A 24089-nucleotide genomic window follows, 5' to 3' on the forward strand; every position below is an offset into this window, starting at 1 on the left:
TTACAAACTTGTAGGGACCAAATCTTAACCACATGGACCCAAGGAAATGGGCATCAAATTTCATGATAAATTACCTCAATCATTGAAAGAAATGGGAAGTGTTGGTAGCATAAAGGCACTACTTATGGAATACCTGTAAAAGGAATTATCTCATTCCGTGAAAGGATAATTAAATACTCTGTAGTATAATATTTTTGTAAACGGTTGCTTACTTCTGTGTTATATGATGTAATTTTTACACATTGCTTTATAGCGCATTTTTTCTGGATAGTTCAAAGTTCTTAGTGACATCATATTCATTGTGGCTTATATCATATGAAATTGACCTCTTGTTTATTGTATCCTGATCACCTGGTGAGAATAAATAATTATTATTACAGTGGTCCAAGCCAGGGAACATCTCTATTTTTTACAGCTCTTTAAATATATATGCAATAATAAAAGAAATATATATTTTATTATAAAATAGAATTATCTTCAACCAGGTCTTATTTTCAAAGCTGCCCTTTTACAATTTGTCCATGTTTTTAATTTGCTTTACTAAAAAGGTCCTTAAAGTCCCCCAAATCTAAGGAGGAAGTCAATGACAGCCTAGGTCTGTTGCTTGTCAGTAGTAATTTCAAGTGGATGGGCATAATATTATGAGGTCTCTTTTTTATATTATGGTGTTACAAAGTTGTCAATGATCAAAGGAAATATTTCCACAAACCACATCTAATATTTTTGATACTGAACATGTAATTTTTTACATACATTTTAAGATGCCATGTAAGCTACTGCATAAAAAAGATCCTTTGCCTTAATCATTATCTTCAATAGAAACATGATCCAAGAGCCTCATATAAGTTATGTTGGTGGACAGCAGGAAAGATGTAAAATAGAGCAAGTTGTCACTATAATACATTGCATTGAATACTCTTCCGCATGCAAAATATGAGCAGAAATACTAGCAGGTAGAAAGGAGGAAAGGTTCCCTCTGCTAAGATATTCACTTAAGGAAAATAGCCAAGGATGAGGGCAAAAGTAGGTTGAAAAAATTCACTGTGGTGATAGAAAAATTTTCAGATTTCCTTTAGAAAGAAAGATGGGTACGTATTAAAGAAGAAAAATAATGGTAGTTGAAGACTCTATGGATTTGGTGATAAGCCAAAGTTTCCTGAGCTGTTACCTCTGAAATAAAATGGAAAAAAACCATATTTTGAAAACAAAGAAAGTGGCTAATTATTCCTTAATTGGAGTGAGATTTCAAATGTGTGGGGCAAGTAATTTAAAATAAGTAGCTGGCTAATTTTCAGCTACCTATGTAATTGAGCTGACTTGAAATCGAGAAAACCAAATAAATTTCTTAAGTATCTACATGATGATAGACACCATCAGTGCTATTTCAGATTAGAAAGCATATGAATTCAACAAACCGCATTTCTGTAATTTTAAAACCATTGGTAATATTTGGCAGTAGCCTATTAATGATCCTTGTCTGATTGATAACTTTGGCATAAGTATTGAAATAAATTGTTTCAAAGAGGATAGGAGATTAATTTTTTAATCAAAGAATGTTAAAATATTTTTATTTATTTTCAGCAGAAACTAGCTCAAAATTAGAATCAGTTATTTTGCATCTCATACTGCTGAGCACCGATTGCTCCTCAGAAAATAGTACATTTTTAGAGCACTGGCTAAAAATGAAGTGTTAAATTTTGCATATAGGTGTGTACATATGTAGTTTTTACCTGTACACACTTTGAAATTAGACAACTTTTGTGTAACTGGAGATTTAAGTCGCCACTGTGATGATTTTATGAATGAACATTTCTTGTTTGTTGTTTAGGAAAAAACACTATTAATATGTAATTAAAAGTCATTAAAATAGAATTTAGGAGTGATGAGGATGCTTGTTGAGAAATGGGTAGGCATGGTAAAAAGTTTGTCAACTTATGCAGACATCTTTGGATGTTGTCAGAGACTTCTTTTCAAGGAGGGTGTCCTAAACAAAATATAGGTATATATGAAAATTTGTTTCAAAGCAAGGAAAAGGAGGAAAAAACACTTTATATGGAATAAGTTTACTTTTTCTCTAGATGATATGCACTAGTGATATTCACTACTATGGTGACTGAAGACTGAGAAAATTAGGAATCAAAATTTTTGCTCAAAACAGCTACAAACTACAAAAATTTTTGTATCAGCTATTTCAATATCTTACTTGTGAAAAATTTATTTTGATAGTTTCAACTAAGGAAAAAATAGTAATATCAACAATACTGCACTACTTGTCACTAGTTAGTACCCAACACTGCTTTTAGTCAATGAATATTTAGTGTCTAATTCAACTCTATTTTGAATTAGAATACTTCATTCCGCTCTTAGAATGACTATCATTTGAGTAAACACTTGCAACATTTTCTTGAATGATGCTTAAGTGCAGGAGAGTAGATACCATCTCTCCATCTAAAAATGAGAGTTTATTGAGGTTTAAAACAGATAAAGGGTGAAAAATCCTCACATGTTAGCACAGTTTAAAGAGAGTCAGATATATTTATTACCATGGCAATGTCTTTTGAAAGCATAAATGATGTATGTATACTAAAATTAAAATTTATTCATTCAAATACATCAGTAATCATCACATTAGTTTTGAATATGTACAACTCTACCTTTTATGGAGTGTGAAAAGCATTATCTGTTGCTAATAATATATCTTCTACTAATTTATTTACAACACATTAAAATACTTGGTAATTGGTCATTTTCCTAGTTAAAATATAGCTATGCTTTTATTTACTCCTCTTACAAATTCATCACCACAGTGATCTGGTGTTACAGATTTTTCCCAAGTTACACTACCCATACTTTAAAAAGTAAAACATCATAAAGAAATATTTATCATTCAAAACTTGATTAAAATAATATTGCTCATCTAAGTTATATCAATAGCTTAATACTATTGTAAGCTACCAGCTTAAGGAACTGTTGTCAAAGATTCAGCTTATAAATATATGAACATGGTGTAGCTACAATGGTGTTTTTCTAACAATATTTTACACTTTGAAAATGCTGAAATAGCACTTGTTAAACTTCATTAAGTAACAAGAGTTATAAATCAATATGTTTCATCAGTTTTCCAACCTTCTATTTCATTGAAACAATTTTTATTCTATCTCTTGAATTTTCTTGGAAAATCTGGTTTCAAACTGTATTTATTAAATAGAGAATTATGTACTATGAAAATTTCCATATATTATCACATTTGTGTAGGGTTTATTGTTATAAAGGGACATTTTACACAATTTGGACACCAAATGTAATTATCACTCATGATAAACCCTTAATAGGAGTAAAAAAATCTGACAAAATGCAAGGCAGGATTGATGCTAAAAAGTTAAATCAACTGATGGGATAGGTAGCTTTTAAAATTAGGCTATGTATGAAGAAAGCACCATGAGTATTACAATTTTATCATGTCTAAATTTCTCATTGGCCAAAGACCAAAAGAGCTTTATACTGTTCATCACATGCTTTATAAGAAATCTTTAATAGCTTATCACCAAAAGTGGTAACAATTTAAAATGTAGTAATTCAACATTATTTAAGACACTATGTAGACCTAATAAGCCACTGTCCTTTTAATAATATCATGTGCATTGGTTAATTTTTATTGTATCAGTGTTTTTATAAATGAAGTCATTTAAGAGTAGACCAATTCACTTCATTGAATAAAGTTCCTTGAGCCCATGAAGACTGATACAATATTTTCAGAACACAAGCTTCTTAGAAATAATAGATTAACAACATCTATCACCAAAAAAATAATTGGTTGTGTGCGTTTTCATCATTATTAGAACAAGGTTTCGAATAGCATCTTCTGAAGAAAATGTAGTAGTGTAGAGTTTGTATTTACCATCAAATTATGTCTTAATTCAGCAGTTTGCTGTAATATATTGATTTCTTTTTCCTGTGAATGCTATAAATTCAATATTCACTTGGATTCAATTAATTGAAATCATGAGAAATCATGTCCAGGGAAGTCATTCTGTAAAGCAATACATACATCCAATAAAAATTAAATTTTCAAATGATGATCAAAAGAGTTATTAATGACTTCAAGAATGCAATATTATATTTTTCCCTGTTGATCAATCTAATAATTTTTTATCATGAACCTTTAACAATGATATACCATCAATTTGAAGAGCACTTGTAACTCCATTACTGGCTGCTTTCTCTAAGCATATCTAATCAGCCTTGTGAACATGAAAAAACTCGGTGGGGGAGTTTCTCAGAAGATGAAATTTGTTAAAATCCTTCTAAGTGATAAAATGGACAAATCCAATTGCCATTTTAAAATTGAGTGATATTAGGTTTTTAACAGCTTTATAAGCACCGTAAACCTGATGCTATTCAATGAGCACTTGCTCTTTCATTAGAATTATCCTTCAAATATCTCCCTGGAAGATTTTCTATCATCAAGAAGTCCCAATGACCTGGCAGCTCATGTTGATAGCTCATGGAGGCTCAGTGGAATGACAAACATTTTCAGGTGCTGACATTCCTGTGGTTTCCAATGTGCGAACCCTATGTCGCAATTCCTCACATTCACGAAGCGCTGATGCAAGGCGAAACCTCAGGCGACGCTCAGATATCCTCCACCTTTCCAGTATTTGTGCAGAATTTTGAAATGTAGTCTTGGGTACTTCTTCATTCAAAACTTCTTCATCTTCCTTATTGCTTGATTCTACTGATGGAGAAAAATAAACAGTTCGTGGCCTTCGCCTTAATTCACATGTAGGAGCCTTGCTGTCAGTTGCTGAAACCTCAATGTCTGTCTCATCTTCCTCAATATTTGCACCCTCTTCTTCTTCAATTTCCTCTGGAATCCTACCACTCATTATTGTTACACGACCAATGGGGTCATTATCATGGTCTTCAATAACTGTCATCACCTCATCATCATCGTCTTCTGTTGAGGAGGATTCATTGAGACTTCTCTGTAAAGCCAAGTGGCTTCTAATACAGGCAGCCAACGGGGTTTGCTTGATTAATTCTGGAAGGAGGGCAGGGGGAGCACCAGTTTGTCGCAAAAGAGTAAGTGGCCGGGGGTACATGTTGGAAACATTGGGATTCATCCCTTCACTCTCTCCAACCACAGTTACTGTTGAAGCAGCTGCCAAGTCAACTTGTTTTTCTTCTTGTTGGACCCTTCAAAAGCACAAGAAAAGAGAACAATGTAATCTCAGTAGGGCTGGTATTCATTATAACAAGCATAGTTTAACTGTGTCACATACATAAGAGTACGAACTATTTGCACACTTTTCTTCTCCTCTACTAAGTGAGATTGACATCTAATAAATGAATTTAATTTGAATATTAGCTCCACCCAGAAAATTATTCACAGTCTTAATTTGCTTCAGTGTTGAACACATCTCAGCAGATGCAGCATGCCTGTAGCTTGCTATCAATTAATTATCAATGAACACCATTAGAAGTATATTCTATATACTTAATCACTCTCCTCATAAATGGGATTTTACCTGGCTGTCAACTTTATATTCAAAATAATTTGCAAGGTGGAGAATATAATTTTGGGTCTGCAATGAATTTGCTTGATAAATATTATCAGGTTTGCCTTCTGGTCAGAATACTTTAAAAATGTGTAACCCATTTTGTGGTTTGTTCAATAGAATATTGCAGCAAATAACACAGTTAAATATGTGCTTTATTCATTTGTTTGTATCTGTAACTTTTGAAAATAATATCTTATTAAAAGGAAACCTGTTAGCAATAAGTTTCATTTGGCAATCTGGCATTAAACCCACATTTTCTGATTTACTGGTATTTGAGATCAAAACTTATATGTATCCTCTATCTCTTGTTTCACCTATTTCATTGGTAAATTGCACTTACAATGATTATTTGTTCCCTGGTCAGTATGAATTTCAACGGCAGAAGCCATTCACACTTGATTGGGTTACTTAACTCAAACTAGTGACCTTTGAATCAGTTCCAATATGCATTATCATATTTTATAAAAGATTAGTGAAGCTCCTAAACATAGTTATTTATAGATGGAGTTGCATTACCAACATAGTATTTTAAAATTTTCACCCAGCATTACATGTTTTTAATGTACTAGCCTCGGTCATATTTCATCTCTTGACAAAAGGAACTAATGAATTTTAATATTTTAGTCTCACCTTCTTATTTCCTGGATCATCTCAAAAAACTGGGCCTTACTTTTTCTTCTGCGTCTTTGTTCATGTTCCTTCTAGGAGAAAGCAATTTTCCATTAAATAAATTATTTTTAGCAACTAAATAATTTGTCTGGCAGTTAATTCAAACTTGCGTATTATAAACTAGCAATATTAAATACCCTTATTCGGTTGAATTATCAGCTGATGTTAATATATTAGAATATTGGTCTTTTCCTCAGTGCACATGTTTAAATTTATTTATCTAATAAATAATAATAAACATACATTCACACTATATTTTAGTTCCAATTAATTTAAGTCCACTCAAGTACATCATTACTCATTGTATGATGCTTCATTCAAAACATTTAAAATTAGCTTTTACTTTTATTATTGAATATGGAACCTGTATAAAGAGTTTTCCAGCTAAGGAGAAAATCCTTTTAAATGTTTGTAGACATCTGTATATCATCAAATAGGATGACTCTGGACACTTGCATGCTTAAATTATGTTAGAATTCTGCCTAAATAGAAACTTAACAGCTGGTTGAATAATACAACATGTGTTATCATTCATTTTAATGCATTCATAACACTGCCAGGTAGTTTTGAACCTTTACCTATATTACAGCATAAAACTTCATCACAAAATCAAGAGGCCAAAAATGCATTTAAGTTTTTATACATGTTTATTATTGTTCATTTTTATTTCATATTTGTTCATGTATGCTATAATTAGTTACATTATTTGAGAAAAATGACATTTTGCTATTGAACTTTGTGAAATAAAGAAATAAATCCCCATAAACTCAAAATACATTACCCATTCGATCCCATAATTATTTTAAAGGTAATAGATTATTGCTGTGGCCACACTATAAATAATGTGATAAATTTAGCTCTTCTAAACATTATTAATGTTAAATTAATATGAATAGATTAGAATCCAATTTTCAGTTAATTGCAGCTCATAAAATATTTTAAGTTAAATTATTATTTTGGGAATTCACCTTTGGCTGACCAGAAAATTCATAAAAAATAAAAACAAACTCGCTGAACACATTACATTCTATATTTCGTATATTTTACAATTAAGCAACAGCATCAGAAAGTTAAATAAACTAAGTACTAAGTGTCTTAATAAAGATTATGAAGAGTTCATATTTACTTAATACAAGAGTGCTTGTGATGTTTTATTTCTAAACTCTTTAGTCTATACAGCAAAAATAAGAGAACAGAAATACGTTAACCACTGAGCATACCTCATGGCTAAACTGATGGCAATTATAGTAATGAATTCAGTTCTAAAATGCTGTGATAAAAGTGTGACTTTGTGGCATTAATTTAAGACTTATATTTAATGGCTAAACACAATCAAAAAATCAAAGCTGAATATTGAATAAGTAATCCCTATGAGCTCAATGTTTTTCAAGTACTCACCCTCTTGACACTCTTCTGGAAAAGAGATGTGATTTGCCCTTGTCGAAGGGTGTGAACTAGCTCACGGGCAGCATGATGAGGTGACACCAACTCCACACAGTTGATGAATCTGTATAGTTTCTGTTCATAAGAGGTTTAAAAGCAATAATGAATTATCTCAAGAGCTTATGTAAAATACAAAGTTAGTCATGGGAATTATATAGAGCTTAAACACAATTAGGTATGAAAACATAGCATCACAAAAATTAATTGTTGACCTATGAGCCATATCCTCCATACTCCAAGGCTTGATAACAGTATTATATCCTATGATTTTTGATCAATTTAATTATGTTTCCACTAAAAAAATAAAAATACTCAATCTTAAGAGACAACCCTTAATGATATTTGACTATATAGAATTAAGTGAGACAAACATTTCAGGCTTAAATTTTGCAGATAAATACTTAAATGATTTTGAAATGACAGTTTCATTGGTGTGAATTTGCACATTGCCTTATTTGTTGGTCAATATTGTTGCTCTTATTAGGAGAGGGGACCAACAGCAGAGGCCATTTGAGTCATTAGAGATAGGTGGTTAATTCGTAGAGACAGGATGTTCAGGGAATGAAGGAAGGACAGACATAAACTTTGTACCAGCATTAGCCTACTCTTAGCTAAAGTGTCAAGGGGTTCATAGTTAAAAGGCCTATGCCACAAATGGTTTACTCTTCTTTCAGTTCTCTCAATATAGCAACCCTGGAGTGCATCAGGATAACACTAAAAAATTCTGCAATTTCTGGGATTTGAACCTGGGTCCTTGCTGTGAGAAGCCACTAAATTGCTATTGCATCATCCAGATCCCCCTGGGGATCAAGAATAAGAAGGTAATTCAATTTTTTCTTCACAAACAATAAATTAAATAATCTAATAATTAAACTTGTGTAAGATTCCTACTAATCAGCCTCCATTCTGCCCCTAATTCCTCATAATGAAACATTGTAATAGCTCATCTCCCTCCCCTAAAAAGGTCTTATATAATTTAAAGACAGCTGTATCATTAAATGTAGCAAATTTAGTAATTGATTGAAGGGGAAAATAATCAAGGCTTCATATAAAATAATTTTAATTCAGAGTTAACACCTATGATATCTCTAATGTATCATGTGTCTTATGAGAGACTAGGTGTGCTCCTAGGTAACTGTGTGAATTGATTATGCGGTTCCTAAATCTTTACCTTACCTAATAAATTAATAAAATTAATAATTATAATTTCGTTGTAATTTGCCAACATGATACAAGTATTAACTGATGATTTCTCTACTTAGTGAACTTTCAGAGGCATACATTTTTATCAAAGCATTGCATACGTTTAGCAAAATTCCATAACCATTTACTCACAATTTTTTTATCTAATGTGTTGAGAATCTTCCTCCTCTGGTATCATCAAAATAATTATTTATACTGAAGTTTTCAACACATGATATGTGTAACTAAATATTTCATGATAGGTTTTCTGTTTATATCAGCACTGTTACAAATGTATCTATAGCCTATGCCTAATGCCACAAATGACCTCACCTGCTCTAATAACTACTATTTCTACAGAAATTTGTCTTCATTTGGTCAAAACACATTTCAGCTACCTAATTTCTGTGTTCTGAAGGGTATCTCACAGCTTCTAGTTTAAATGCAATACTGTGTCGCATTCTTCTCTCTTAAGATCCCTGTTCTTATTTTCTCTCTTAAGATTCTGTTATTATTTTGATATCATCAAAATATGCATTACAAAGAATCATTTTTTATACCTTTACAACACTCTCATTCTACTTAAGGTTGAATACCTGTACACTCTGAGTTTAACAGGAGGGATAAAATGTATCAGTGAATTAGTAGAGGGGTAATATCCTTGTTAGCCCAATGCATACTAAGTTTCATGGCAGTATCACATGTGAGTTGAAACTAAATATGCCACAGACATTTATGATTTAATTGGGAATTTTTTCGGAAGTGCTTTCAATGAAATTATAAAACTCTGTTGCTTACTGCTTACTGAAAACAGTGATATTATCGAAATTTATAATCAAGGCAGCCATTTTCTATGGCTGATATGAGACAAAAAACTTAATAGTAAGAATTTTTCCAGAGAATCAGCTTGCACTTATAGGTTGAGGATATACTTTACTCGTATACCTCTGGCCCATAAGATACAGGTTAATTTTGGAGCACATTTTGGAAAAAGTGTTTCTAATGGCCTGAGAAATATGGTAGCTGGTGTAAACTCAGAGCCCTTTGTAAAATCTTTACCTAATGCAATTCTTCTTTTTATGTCCTTACCACTTTTCTCACCTTCTTATAGAGCACTTCATCAATATGATGTTCTACCTGCTCTTGCAAAGGTCTCTCAGTTTGAATGTCTATTTTAGTTTCCCTACGTCTGGAGAATCTAGTTACTTTTATATTCTAATGAATCACTCTCACCCCATACCTAATAAACTAATATGGTAAGGCATTAAGCAATGATTACAACCTTTTGGCTGACTGTCTATCTAAAGCTTGATTATACACAAATATAACTGATTTGATGAGTTTCCTATCTACATTCATTCCTGCCTCCAGCACTTTCCATGCCTCACTTACTATTTCTCAGCATTTATTGAAAAGAACAGGTGATAATGGACATCCCTCCCCGTCTTAGTCCTCTGCCTATACTGCCCATTCTGACTCTGCAATCAGATGCTACATTCTGACTTTACAACACTTGTTCAGTCTCTGAAATGTGCAATCTGAGTCTGTCCGATTAATAATGGACTCACAAAAAATGTTTATTTGAAATATTTTAAATTGCTGGAGATATCATGAATGAATTATGTGAGTTCACTGTTTAATACTTCACAATATTTTTGAATTGATGGTATGTATTTGTTAAGACAAGAGGTGATATATATTGCTACAAAAACTCAAGTGACAAATAAATGTTTCACTGCAAAATAAATTGTTCAGTATTGCATATAAAGCTAAACATTCTAATGTATGGGTATACCTATGCTAATTTTCTGTCAGAACACATGCCATTTTCTTATTCATGATGAAAACTGATTTGGATTTGTTAAATTTTGGCACAACTTGCCAATTCTGAAAGATTTTAGACTTAAATAATTGAGAGAAAATAATATGTGGAGGGTGAGGAATGACAAAGGATGTTCAGAACAAGCTCATATTAAAATGACATGCAGTACATTATCATACCTGGCTAAAAAACATCAGGTTCCTTGATCTCCACACTGAGTCATGAGGCCTTTTACGTAATGCAGGCAATGAATGTCTGTAGAAAAGATGTTCTCCACAAAGAATTATTGAGGCAACTCCAACTCCAACACATAGCATGAGAAAAACACCAGCAACAGCAGCAATGCCTAAGGGACGGGGAGCAGCCATTTCATCTTCCCCACCTCCAACAGATCCTCGGAAACAAGGAAGGGGTCCAAACCATCTCCTCATCAGGATGTCTAAATGGCCATTACTACCATATTCTGATACAGTGGCAGTGATACTTCTCTGATGGATGAACCAGAAAGAAGAGCCATTAATCCACATTAGCTTGCCAAAGTTTGAATTTTCAGAAAAATTACAATTCTAAGATATCATATGATGATGCATATTTAATTGTTAACCGCTTCCCTTATGTCCTTAAGCTATCAGGATATGGATCATTAATGACCTCTATGAGGTGAATACTGTAATCTTATCTTACTCAGGAAACTTAATGTTAAAAAAAGCAATACTTGTATTTTCATCATGCTAATTGTAAAAATTGATTTGCTCTCAAATGTATTTTAATTAATATATGTACATTTATAAAAATATGAATGTTTTTCAAAGAGAAATCAACAGGCATGGTTTAATCAATCAAAATTATACAAGTTTGCAATTGGAATCATGAAAAAAATTGCTCAGGACCCTTGTGACTCATTTATCAAATAAATATGATAATATAATCCCTGGTTAAATACTATATGCTATAAAATAATTTCTAGTCAGGTTGGGCCAGTAGGAAATAATAATAACAGTAATAATGTGTCTGCCTGATAATCCAATTATTTTTCTCTTTGGACATTCAAACTATCAGGAATGTATTGGAAGAAATTAAAATACAGATACATTGCCATTGCTATACATTCATAATTATTACCAATGAAATTCTTCTTTAAATCCATATCACTTTTAATATAGAGTTGTGTTACCAAATCTGTAACTTGCAGTTCTGATGTGACCTAATGAGTGAATCTTTCAAATCAAACCCAGGCAAGACAGTCGAAGAAACATAAGTGTGGAACTTTATGGGAAGGTGCATGATACTTGAAATATTTAATTTAGAAGGTTGAATGATGTACTTATATCTATATAGTATGTGGAACTTGGCTGATTTGCATTGTATATATTAAAGTTCAGGAATGAACAGCCAGTAGTGCTGGAGCGAGCATAATGTAGCCAAAATTAATGAACTGGATACTTCATTAAAAAATTGATGAAGGGCTTTTTGAAAAACATTTTTTATCATAACTTTTCAGCTATTTCATTTTGTAAAAAAATGATCAACAACTAAAAATGTTGCAAGAATTTCTCTGTTTTAAATTTGAAAAATACCTCACTGATAATGAACTTATGCCAAAAGTTAAAATTTTTGGTTCTGCTGAAGAACCCTGAATTCTCTGAAAAAAATATTATGATTTAAGTTAAATCACCATCCTTTCTTTTAAATTATACATTACTCTGATGGGGATTCTATGATTTAATATCTTCATGTGGCCGTGAATTTGGGGATTGGAGAATTTTTCATGCAGTGAGGCCTCGTATCTTGTGTACAAATTCTGAATGGGTATTTTACATATATATCTATAGATTTTATTACAGTCAGATGATGACTGTCAAGAGTTTTGTGATTTTAACCAAGTAGGTCAAGAGCCAAGAGTCTTGTGAGTGATGAATCTGATGCTAAATGAACAAAATTTCCACACATGTCTAGTTTGACAACATTTGGTCAATATAGTGTAACTTTCTATAGACCTGTTAAATCATGCCTCATAAGATGGTAAAGAGTAGCAGTTTGGTTTTCAAATTTGTCACTGGCGGAGTGTATATTGGACATTTATTACATCTAATAAAATGGTCTCACCTTTAAAGGAAAATTTTTGGACATGGCTACTGCATAAGTATCTTCATTTGTGATTATCCCCCTTTTAACCAAAGTGCAGCCAGGGTCACTACCTCTGTAGTAGTCAAGAATAGCTGAATCACCCATCAGGACATCCAGAGATCCATCCCTAGAGTATCACAATGAATAGATATGCTACAGATTGTTTTGGAAAACCACTTCATTTAAATTTTTAGTCATAGATTGCATATTTTATGAAAAGGAATTCCTAATATGGTTCAAACAGAAAAAGATCTTTTGTTCAATAATCGACCCAGACTATCAAACAGTCATATACTAAGCATGATCATTAATAACCATGTTTAACAAAGCAAAAATTAAGTGACTTAATTATCTTACATTTTGAAATGTAGACCTTGGGGAATACCATTTTCAGTGATTTCCTATGAAACATCAATTATGAAAAGCTAAATTCAATTCATAATTACTGTAAATATACCTTAGTCTGCGGATTCCTTCTTCAATGTCAGATACTGGGGTATCTTGAATGTGCTGATACAGTTCATAGTTGGCCTTTTGTACATAATATTCCACAGCAGATGATCTTGGTGCACCTACCCTCAGTTGCAAGAGCTATAAAAATGGATAAATAGTTAATGGGCATAAGTTACTTAAATATTACTTTCACAAGTGTTTGCGAATTCATACATTAATATTATTTTTTATAATTACAAAACATAATTTATGATGCAGAAGTTCAACAAAATAAGTGTTTGTTCATGTAGCATTGACCTGTGAAAACAAAATTTGATGTTTCTGCTCAAATACAATCTGTCTTAGGCAAAACAGGGAAAGGAACTTATTCTCCCTACCCTAATGTATGAATTTAACACTCCATTGGGCTTAGTATGAGCTGAACTCCACCATAAACTATTAAACCAACCTTCAGGTTGATAACTCTGATATAATTTGACCACAATTATCAACCCAAAGGTTGATTTTTATAGGTGAGGATAGAGCTCACAGATTTGGTGAAGCTGAGGTTGCCCAGAGAAATCCCCTGGAATCGAACTTGGGCTCTCTATTGAGTAGCCCATAACTCCACCTACTGGACTACCACATCCCCATACATGTAGCCTCTTTCCCATATATATATATATATATATATATATATATATATATATATATATATATATATATATATATTGGGTATATAAGGATTGAGAAGGTGAAATGGACCAAAAGGAAAACAAATAAGGAAGTACTGGCTATGGGGGGCGAGTAGAAGGGTTTGTTGGGAGAAATCCTAAGGAGGCAGGAAAAATGGATGAAGGGCATATTTATTGGCAGTGGGATGTTGAAGACTGTAATAGAGGGGAAAATATTTGGCAAACGAGGAAAGGGTAGAAACAGGTTTGGGATGTTTGATGGGATGAAGGGAGGAATGAAGTACTCTGGTACTCTGAGATGAAGAGGGACTATATGCATAATGCATTAGTGCTCTGTGAATACATCTATGGTACCAACACCTCTCTATTATTGTTCCAACGTATTGATTAATGGAGGTGGAAAAAATTGAGATTTCAGCAGTGATTAAATACTACGTAAAGAAAGGTATGGAAGCAAAGGAAATGTATGCCAAATTTTAGAATACTTTGGGGGACTCTGATCCTTCATAATCAACAGTTGCCAAGAGGAGAAACGAGTTTAAGTTTGGTCGGAACAGCTTAGATGATGATCGGCATAGTGGTTGGCCAACATGTGTCACTACCACAGAAATTATTTCAAAAGGGCATAAAATGATCATGGAGGTTTGCCGACTGAAAGTGAAAGAAATTACCTAACCTGTAGAGATGTCATATTAATGGGCAAATCACATTTTAACAGTGGAATCAGATGTGAAAAAATATGTGCTAGGTTGGTGCCATGACTCTTGATGCAGGATCACAAAACCATCAGAATGGAAATTTCTGAACAATGTTTGACCCATTTTAAGAGCAACAAAGAAATTTTCTGTGCTAGTTTGTGACCCCAAATTAAACTTAGGTCCAATGCTATACTCCAGAGACAAAACAGCAGTGAAAGCAGTGGAAACATGCTGATTCATCACCACCAAAAAAAGCTAAGGTAATACAGTTAGCCGGAAAGGTGATTGCTTCAGTTTTCTAGAATGCAAAAGGGATTTTGCTGAAAGATTATCTTCCCACTGGTCAAACATTTACTGGACAATACTATACCAACCTCCTGGACCAACTACAACAAAAGATACACGAGAAGAGGCCAGGTTTGGCAAGGAAGAAAGTCATCTTTCATCAAAACAGTGCACATCCAAACACAAGTTTTGTTGCCATGGCAAAATATGAGAACTAAGGTACAAATTGTTGTCACCTTATTGGCCTGATTTGCAGGCCTGAAGGAATCTAATATTTGAGATGGCATCAAGACATTAGGATCTTGCTAGACCAAGTGCATTAGTGTACAGGGAAACTATATTGAAAAATAAAAAAGTTTCACAGAGGTAAGTTGTTTCTTTCTATTCTATTCTGAGAACTTTTCAAATACCCACCCATTAATACTTCCTCATGATATGCCATGTAATTATTCCTAATGAAAATAATAAAAAGGCATTGAAGGAAGGTAATAAGAAAAAAAGTTATGAATAGCTATATTTGTAATGCAGCAAATCATTTTCAATGGATAAAAAGCTGTTATTACAGATATGGAAGTTATTTTTTATGATTACTGGAATTAATGAATCCATGGTTAAACATCTTTATCATCAATGAGTGTTACAATTGTAGTTGTAGTAGTAGTAGTTTTGAGGGGGGGCGACCGACAGCTAAGGTCATTTGCGCCATAGGAGATGGACAGGAAAGGATGAAGGGTGGAGAGAAACCCGGCATCGGCATTAGCCTACTCTTTACGAAAGGCGCCAAGGGGTCCGCAGTTTAACGTCCCATCCGACGGACGGCGTACTCACTCAAAGTGCCCTCCACAAAGCACCTCAAGTAGGGATCGAGATACCTCTGAAAAATATTCAACACCGCCGGGATTTGAACCCCCACAATTGTAGTTATTGAATTATGTTTATAATTTAAGCTTATTAATAAAACTATTCTTTAGCATAACTGTTGCTGTAAGAAATTGAATGTGAAGAGGTTAAGAAGGAATGCAAAGTTACTTACCCGCTTGTCATTATAGTCGGTAACTGTTGGCCGGAAGAAAAGTCCAGCAATAAGTGCTGCAATGTGAGCCGTATAGGAGGCCACAAAGATAACTGAAAATCCTCCCCATACATTTATGAGAAATTTATTAGGCCAAGATTTGGGAGCCTGTTAGAGAAGAAATTTAACTTGATTTTGATAAGAACATACCACAAAAATAAATTAGACAACATTATAGTCATTATTTTCCACCCCAACATTTTAACAGACTTATTAGAATTAACAAGACATTAACAAAAAAGGGAAGTTAACTTAAACAGTAAACTTGGATAAAGTTAATGTGATGTATTTAAAAAACTGAGTTGTTAAAAATTAAACTGAAAAAATTTAATTTACTAAATAATTGAGTTAATCAAACAAATATCTAAAAAAATATTGCAAAAATTTGTCCGTTTATCAATGGGAAATGAACTATTATAAAAATTTAAAAAATAACGACATTCTCAAAATAAGGTAGTTTTGTCTTTTTGAAATCTTTATTTTCTCTTCCCTTTGCCTTGAATTAGTGCCAACCTAAAATTATTCTTGTTGGGGTTCCCTGGCAGATTATTTAAATTTTACATGCCTAGTTTTATACTAACAAGGTTATAAAAAATTATATCATTATGTTTAAAAGTGTAAAGAATTAGATGTTTAGGATTTAAGCTAAGGGTTAATATAAGTAGCTTTGTAACTTAAATTATTAATTCCAAAGAAACTGCAGGAGATGCCTCAATGGTGACTTTTAACAGAGTCATCAACTAATATGCATTTCAATGCAACAATTTCAGAGTTTAAGAGGATGCCTTGTTAGCTTTACCGGCTAAAGCACTTGACCAGACATAGAGGGATCCGGGTTTGAATCCCGGTCAAGGCAAATGATTTTTACACTCTGAAATTTTTGCATTAAATTATTAATATTTAACCCATTCATACTGTCCCAAATATAAGTCTGGATTTTGAATAAACCATCCTTAGAAGTGAGTAACGTTATTCTTAAAAAAATGATTAACATATACTGACAGTAATGGGATAATGAAATGTATTGCCATTATATTGGAATCCTTTGCCAACTTATGGATTACATTTATAAAAAATATGGCAGCTTAAGTTGGCAAAACTACATAGAAAATGGCCAAAATTTAATGGAAAATTAGGAGTTTGAGGGAATGTGATAAAGTCTGCAAAAAAAACTCATGAAATTAACTTATACTCAACTTTCCTAAGAACATTTTGGGACAAACAATGAACATGGAAATCAATCATACTATGATTGTTGAAATATTCTACACTTAACATACAAAATAGGTACATTTAAAAATATTTCTGTGAAGTTAGTGGGTGGTAAGGAATCATTGTATTTTTATCTTTAAACAGTCCTTTTTTTTTAAATATATGCTCAATTTGGATTTCACTGCATGCTTTATTATAGAGAGCCAGTTTCAACAGAACCAACTTCAATATGAGCAACTTCCATGCATGATTTTAATACATTTAAAATGGTACATGCACGTATAATTCTTAAATGGCATTCATTAACTTTAAGGAAAGCTTTTTAATTATATAATCTTCATCATGATTGGCAGTAGACATTCAATATTCCATTTTGAATAATACAGAATAATGAAAATTATTAATGATAGACCATTAAATTCTTGCAATAACTTAATAGTTTTGCTGTGTGTACTTTAAATCAATTGCTATAGACATGAGTTGCTTCATTGACAAGTTACTATTAGACGATGGAGCCAACGATTTTAGTCATTATGATTATATTCAAAATTAGGCTAATTGTGACAATGCTAGTTGAGCAGCACTACGATAATATAAGCATACCTGTATATTATCTTATTCATTCCTAATTATCCCTTTCTGATATTGGCATCAGCTAAAATACATGGCGTGTAGATAAATACATATATTTTATTCTATGTGACAAAGGCCAGGTTTTCTGAAGGTACCCGATGGAAAAAGTGCAACTTTTGAATATAACTGTGCATGATAATGCAAAAAATAAAATGGAGGCATCCAAGTGGTTACTATGAATAGTAGCTGAAAAATATGTACTACATACTATAATGACCCTCTTATTTCAGGGTTTCAATAACCTAGGTTGACTTTGAATACTAAAGTTTTGATATCCTGCTCTGGAGGTGGTATAACTGTTTCCTTCAAAGTCGACCTATGCCTTGAGAACCCTTCATACATCTTCTTTTTCATGATCAATTATCATTCCATGAAAACCTGTAAAATCTCTAAAACACATTCACATTTAGTTTTATTGAACTAATGCTGTTGTTGCTTGAGTGTTTACTTTTACACTACATCATATCAGCAGCTTAGACATTTATAAAGTTTTTGCTTTTTGCTTTTCTTCAAACATATTAGATCCATTTAAGTGCTTCCTAATATTAATTTAAGACAATCCAACTCAATATAAATTTGTTTTTCATTATGAAATATAAAAATTTAGATGAAAAGATATGTGCTGAAGGAACTGAGACAACTTACACATCAAGATGTACATCGGTTTGTATAGCTTAATAAATTCCTTTGCATAAAATACTGTCTGAAAACCCAGTTTATTCAGCTGCTGGAAAAATTTCAATGGAGCGTGTGATTGATGGTTACCTTGAAAGCAACAAGATGGCCACACAGCAGGGCCCAGAGTACCCATAGGGCAGAGGCAAGTCCGAAGTTTCGGGATCTCCTCCTCCCCCACGGGTTCAACCCAAAGGGAGAGAGCCACTCAAAAGTCGCGACCGCCAAAGCAGTGAAATGGAGGGAGGCTATGGCGACGGCCCATAGTCCTGGACTGAAAGGCAACAGGAAGCCAAGGAGGGGTGGGTTGCTCATGAGTGGGGGAGACGTTCCAGGGGGCGCAGAAGGTGGCGGGACAGTCGAAGCCAAGAAAGACACGCCGCCCCCATAGTAAAAGGGGACGGAGAAGTGCACAACCTTCTCTCGGGCCGCGGACACGGAGAGGGGGGCGAAGGCCATGTGGGCCGCGCCGGATATGAGGTCCCCCATGATGCCGTCCCACCTTTCCTCGTCGCCTTTCTCCTCCCCCATGAGAAACCTCCGGCCCTGAGTTCTCCTCCCACTGTTGTCGTCCTTCAGTTTGTCTTTGACCTCGGAGCCAAAGACGCCGTCCGGGACGAGGTAAAGGTGGAACTCGAACCTCAAGTGGGACGCCACGTCGGCGAGGAGGTCGATGGCGAAGCCGTAGCAGCAAGTGGTGTTCAGCAGTAGCTCTGAATGGGGTTGCGATGGGTTTGTAGGTGGAGCTCCACCGACGGGGGGACCCTTTCTCAGTCTGCCTCGGGAGTCTAGCTTCGCGAAAGCCGCGGCCAGGGCCTCTGGATCGATGCTTGAGCTGACCCGATGGCAGACCACCCCTCTTAGGCATTTCCTATCGCCGGAGGGAATATTGCGAAGAAAAGTTCAGAATGTGTTTTGCCATTTAAGAAGTTCTGGCATATTTATTAAATTTAGAAACAATATGGGAAATGGTATGAGATTGATAATACTCGTACACAGTTTTTACAACTTTAATAAGGTAATTTATGCCATTTAGTATTTATATAACAATTATTGTTCCATCGACTAATTATTCTAGCAATGGGAATAGGGCTAGAGAGCGCGATAATTTGAATATAGGATACCAAGATATTCGACATAATTCAGCATTATAAGGAAATGTGAAGGTTTTGGAATGAAGTGAAAATTCCAAAAAAGGGGTGCTACTCTAAGGCAAAAACACAGATTGTTATTTTTTTTAATCCTACCACGGTGATCACAAGCCAATTTATCCAGAGCGATGGTTATCTAACTCTTTAACGGTTTGAATACATGGGTCCCTTGAAATATAATTAGGGAATGACAAAAGACTCTGGATTAATAATCAGAAGGAGAGACATTGATACTGTAAGAGATATTTTAGCATTCGTCTGTCATTTAGATAGAAAATAAATATAATTACAAATAATTAAATTAAGAATCTTAGGATAATAATAATACGTAGGCAGACAACTTTGGAGTATCCTCTACGCTATCTCCTGCATTTGGCTAGCACAATTTCCTTGAGTTTTGTTCATGTAATTAAAACATTAGAATGTTAAACATGCATTTTTATTGATATTATTTGAAGAGGAGACAAACATTAAAGAATTACATAAAAATTGAAAATTCTCACTTTTCACGAAAATAATTAAAATGAGAAAAAAACGAGATCTCGTGTTTTTCTCATAACTTTACTGGAAGACAAGTATAAACTTTGAAGAGCATTGGTAAATTATTTAAATAGGATTTTGATTATCTTGAGCGAAAATTTAAGTAAGCGAGATGAAATTGAAAATATTCGATGATATTTTCTTTATCTTTCATGTATTATTACTATGGGTAATGTACCGGTTAAGTTCGGTATTAGATGGACACAGCAACTAAACAATTATCTTTCCTTACAAAATACAACCCAACATCCTATTCTACAACAAAGTCCCTATTCATCTCCGTATACTTTATCCATACTAAAAGACTTTGCACTTTTCCACAGATTTTTACTATACGGTACAACGTTTCACCTTAATAAAAATCTGTGGAAAAGTACAAACTCTTTCGAGCATGGGTAATTAATACTTCCACGAAGTGAAGCCTGAAACGGTAGAATATATCCGTATACTACCTTAATTCCATCCAACATCCCTATAATACTCCTGGCCCTTCTTCATCTGCCTAAAATACTCCCCTCTTTCACAATCGTCAACATCTCACTGCATCAATATACCTTTCCTCCATTTTTCCTGTTTCTTTAGGATTTCTCCCATCATTCTGCTCTCCTGTCCCACCACTTCCAAATACCCATAATATTTTTTCGTCCAATCAAAAACATTTTTGGCTACAATGTTAAACCTTGATGCGAAATGTAACTAACTAACATATTTCACTGCAGTGGCTACAGACTATCTTCAATTCCAGGTGATGTAGAGCTTGAAGTTGAACACTTTAGTGGAGCACGGGAATGACATTAACGTCTTTGTTTCTACTGGTTGTATGATTCAATTTGAATTATATTTTAAAGGTTCTTGTGTGGAATAAACCCAAAGGTTTCGCTCACCTGTAATGCCTTCTGGTGGACGATGGAGGTATTTTAGGCTCGCTTTTAGAGGCCATGACGAAGGGAGGAGCCAGAGCCGTCACGACCCTGTAGACCGTCCGAAGTCTTCGCCTCCTGCGTCTCGGATTCGGGAAGACACCGAAGGATGCCGACGCCTCGGTCGAAGAGAGGGGAACCCGGTTGAGGGTACCGGAGGATATGTTGGCGATGCTGCGCCACAGGGCCCTGGCCAGGGGCGGCGGGCGGCGTAGGGAAGGGTGAAAGCTGCGGTCTTCCCTCCTTAAACCTATCAGGCTCAGGAGGTCGAATGTCGTATTCATAGAGAGGGCAGCGTCGGTCACTTCTTGAAGGGCACTGTGGACAGACATGAAAAATGTCTCATGCATTTCACCACAAATTCTGAGATCTTTAACCAATTTTTCTAATTTCATTGAATTAACAACTCCTAAATGGATTTCGCTCAACTCCATGCGAGATAAAAAGCAATAATTCGATTTTCCGTTGGCTTTTATTTTTTTAGTACCATAACTCAGGTTCCAATGAAAATGATTAGGCATACAATGTGGGTTCACAATTAATCAGAAGGGATCGAGCTGGTGCGGTGGCTATTGCACTGGCTTCCCACCCAGAGGGCCCGGGTTCGAATCCCGGCGGTTTTGAATATTTTTCAGTGGTATCTCGAGCCATCCCTACTTGAGGTACTTTGTGGAGGGCACTTAGAGGGAGTACGCCATCCGTCGGATGGGACGTTAAGCTTCGGACCCCTTGGCGCCTTTCGTAAAAAGTAGGCTAATGCCAACGCCGGGTTTCTCTCTACCCTTCATCCTATCCTGTCCATCCCTAATGCCGCAAATGACCTCAGCTGTCGGTCGCCTCTCCTAAATACTGCTACTCCTACAACCAAATAATCAGAAAATTGCTTTGTAGCCAAGAAGGATTTGTTGGAAAGAGTGGCTGTTTTAAGATTATGGAGCAAGACTTGGAGTAGTGAAAAGGAGTGAGTTGCTAGTGACTTGTAGAAGGAAAATGCGTGATTAGCCCACATAAATTAAAGTGAGGAGGTGATATTTGAGAGGAACAGGGAATGAATTTTTCTGCAATTTTGGCTCACTTGCAGGTCAAGAAGGGAGGAAGTAAATTCGAGCTATGGAGGAAGGTGTCGAGCAAGGATGTGTGGGGTGATATGTAAGTCTGTGGTTCACGAGGCTTTTTCGTCACATTTTTTAATATTACCATTCTTTATGTAATTCCAGTCTGCATCCCTTATGCTATTAAAAAGATGTTTGGTAAGAAGAACAATAGAATAATAATAGTGGACACCTCTAAGCATTATCAACCTCACCTAAGTTGTGTAGTTTTTCAGGTACCATAATTTCCTGGGGAACCTCCATTGGTGGTATAGAGAAAGGATCTAGTATTCTTACCCTGTTGATAGAATTTTATATACCGTAGAGCTTAGTACTAGGCGAGCTTTATCCTTATCCAATTCATTGGGTTTGAAAATATAATTATTAAATTTGCTCTTGGCGATAAAAAAAGGCTTTCTCTATACTTTCATAAGCTATCTGTTCACTAGGTTGATATCTTTTCCAAATTTCTGGAATTGTAAAATGAATTAATTTAAAAAAATCCTATTTCCTATTCACAGTACCAAAATTTGTTTATAAGTTAATTAAAGAAATGCTTTTTCCATCATATCACAGAAAAGTTGTATTTTGATTTATGCGGACGGATGGAAAGACGCTTCATACAATGATAAAAGCTGCAGGAAAATTGGATAGGCTCGGATTATTTCTTTAAGGGTAAATTTTAAAAGAGCAATTTTTTCGAGAACAAACTTACATTATAACAGTTGCCATCCATATCTCACAAAACGCTCCATTCCTTAGTCTCCCTCTCCATAATAGGACAAAGAATTTGCAATGACTCCGAATCCCTTGATTAATTTTCTCTCAAATTTACACTATTCCCTCCTCAAACTAAGTTATCCTAAATTCCTCCTTAACAAAAGGATCCGAAGAGATGCTTACACTCCCAAATCTTCCTCCAACACGGAAACCCACCCTCTTTTAATTTACACCACATACTTCCCTGGCCTAGAATCTCTGCGAGTAATCCTAAAAGATCTTTACCCTATCCTCAAAAACTATAATTCCACAGCCAACCTTTTTCCCAAATGTCCCTCAGTTACTTTCAAATGCCCCGCTAACTTACCATATCTTCTCAAATAAACCAATCCACTCCTTAAATCCCGGCCCCGTCCAAACACCACTCCCATGCCCTGCAATAAACCTAGATGCAAAACATGTCCTACTTTCAAAACCGGAATCCCATCCCTCTCCCTCCCGCTTTTCAACTCTCTCCTACCTATTCCCTACTCCTCATTCACCTTCAGCAATGTAGTTTACCTTCTGAAGTGCCAACTTTGCACTGCCTTTTATATTGGACAGTGTACCACACCCCACAATATCAGAATCAATAGCAACTGGGCCTCATGCAAGAATTCTTCCCTGATTAGTATGCTTCCAATCCCCGACACGCCACCGAACATGACACTCCCTTTGATAAATGCTATACTATATCCATCTTAGCATTCCGCCCACCCTCTGATCCTCCACTGAAACTGAAAACAATAGAGCAAGCGTTTATCTGGCTCCATTTATGCCTGGGAAATTCCTGGAATTGCCCAGGCATAAATATTAGACATTAATTATCCCAATTTGCACATATTTTTATCCCCCCTCCGCCCCCCATTTACTTCCATATTATCCCCACTCTTCTAAAAATCCCCTTCCTAACTCTTCCCCTCCTAACTCTTCCCCTCCTAACTCTTCCCCTCACAAACCTTTTCCCACCTTCCCCTTCCATGCATCGTTCCCAGCCCGGTGTTGTCCTTAGTTCTGTCCTTCTCTTCCTTGAGAGAAGTGGCTTGGACCACCGAAAATTCGCAACCGAGGGAGTTTATTTTCTTTCTTTTTTGTGGGTTCCTGATTTTTTAATGTTACGCT

General features: G+C 34.8%; 1 protein-coding gene across 2 annotated transcripts in view; it reads right to left on the reverse strand.

Moving 5' to 3' along the window:
- Positions 1–2581: 2581 nt before the first annotated feature.
- LOC139693886 (uncharacterized) overlaps positions 2582–24089 on the reverse strand; it is a 466607-nt gene continuing 445099 nt past the window's right edge. Inside the window, exons 5-13 of one of the 2 annotated variants that reach the window (XM_071592204.1) lie at positions 21082–21435; positions 18597–19377; positions 15948–16094; positions 13262–13395; positions 12784–12931; positions 10857–11165; positions 7629–7748; positions 6192–6259; positions 2582–5196 (exon numbers count right to left, since the gene is read on the reverse strand). In XM_071592204.1, coding sequence (XP_071448305.1) covers positions 4503–5196; positions 6192–6259; positions 7629–7748; positions 10857–11165; positions 12784–12931; positions 13262–13395; positions 15948–16094; positions 18597–19377; positions 21082–21435 — 2755 coding nt within the window. In that variant the 3' untranslated portion in view covers positions 2582–4502. Of the gene's footprint in view, positions 5197–6191; positions 6263–7628; positions 7749–10856; positions 11166–12783; positions 12932–13261; positions 13396–15947; positions 16095–18596; positions 19378–21081; positions 21436–24089 lie in introns of both variants that reach the window. The other variant, XM_071592203.1, reaches the window with a different exon arrangement.

Source organism: Hetaerina americana, unplaced genomic scaffold (genome assembly GCF_022747635.1).
Source record: "Hetaerina americana unplaced genomic scaffold, ioHetAmer1.1.p SCAF_5, whole genome shotgun sequence".
Taxonomy (NCBI): Eukaryota; Metazoa; Arthropoda; class Insecta; order Odonata; family Calopterygidae; genus Hetaerina; species Hetaerina americana.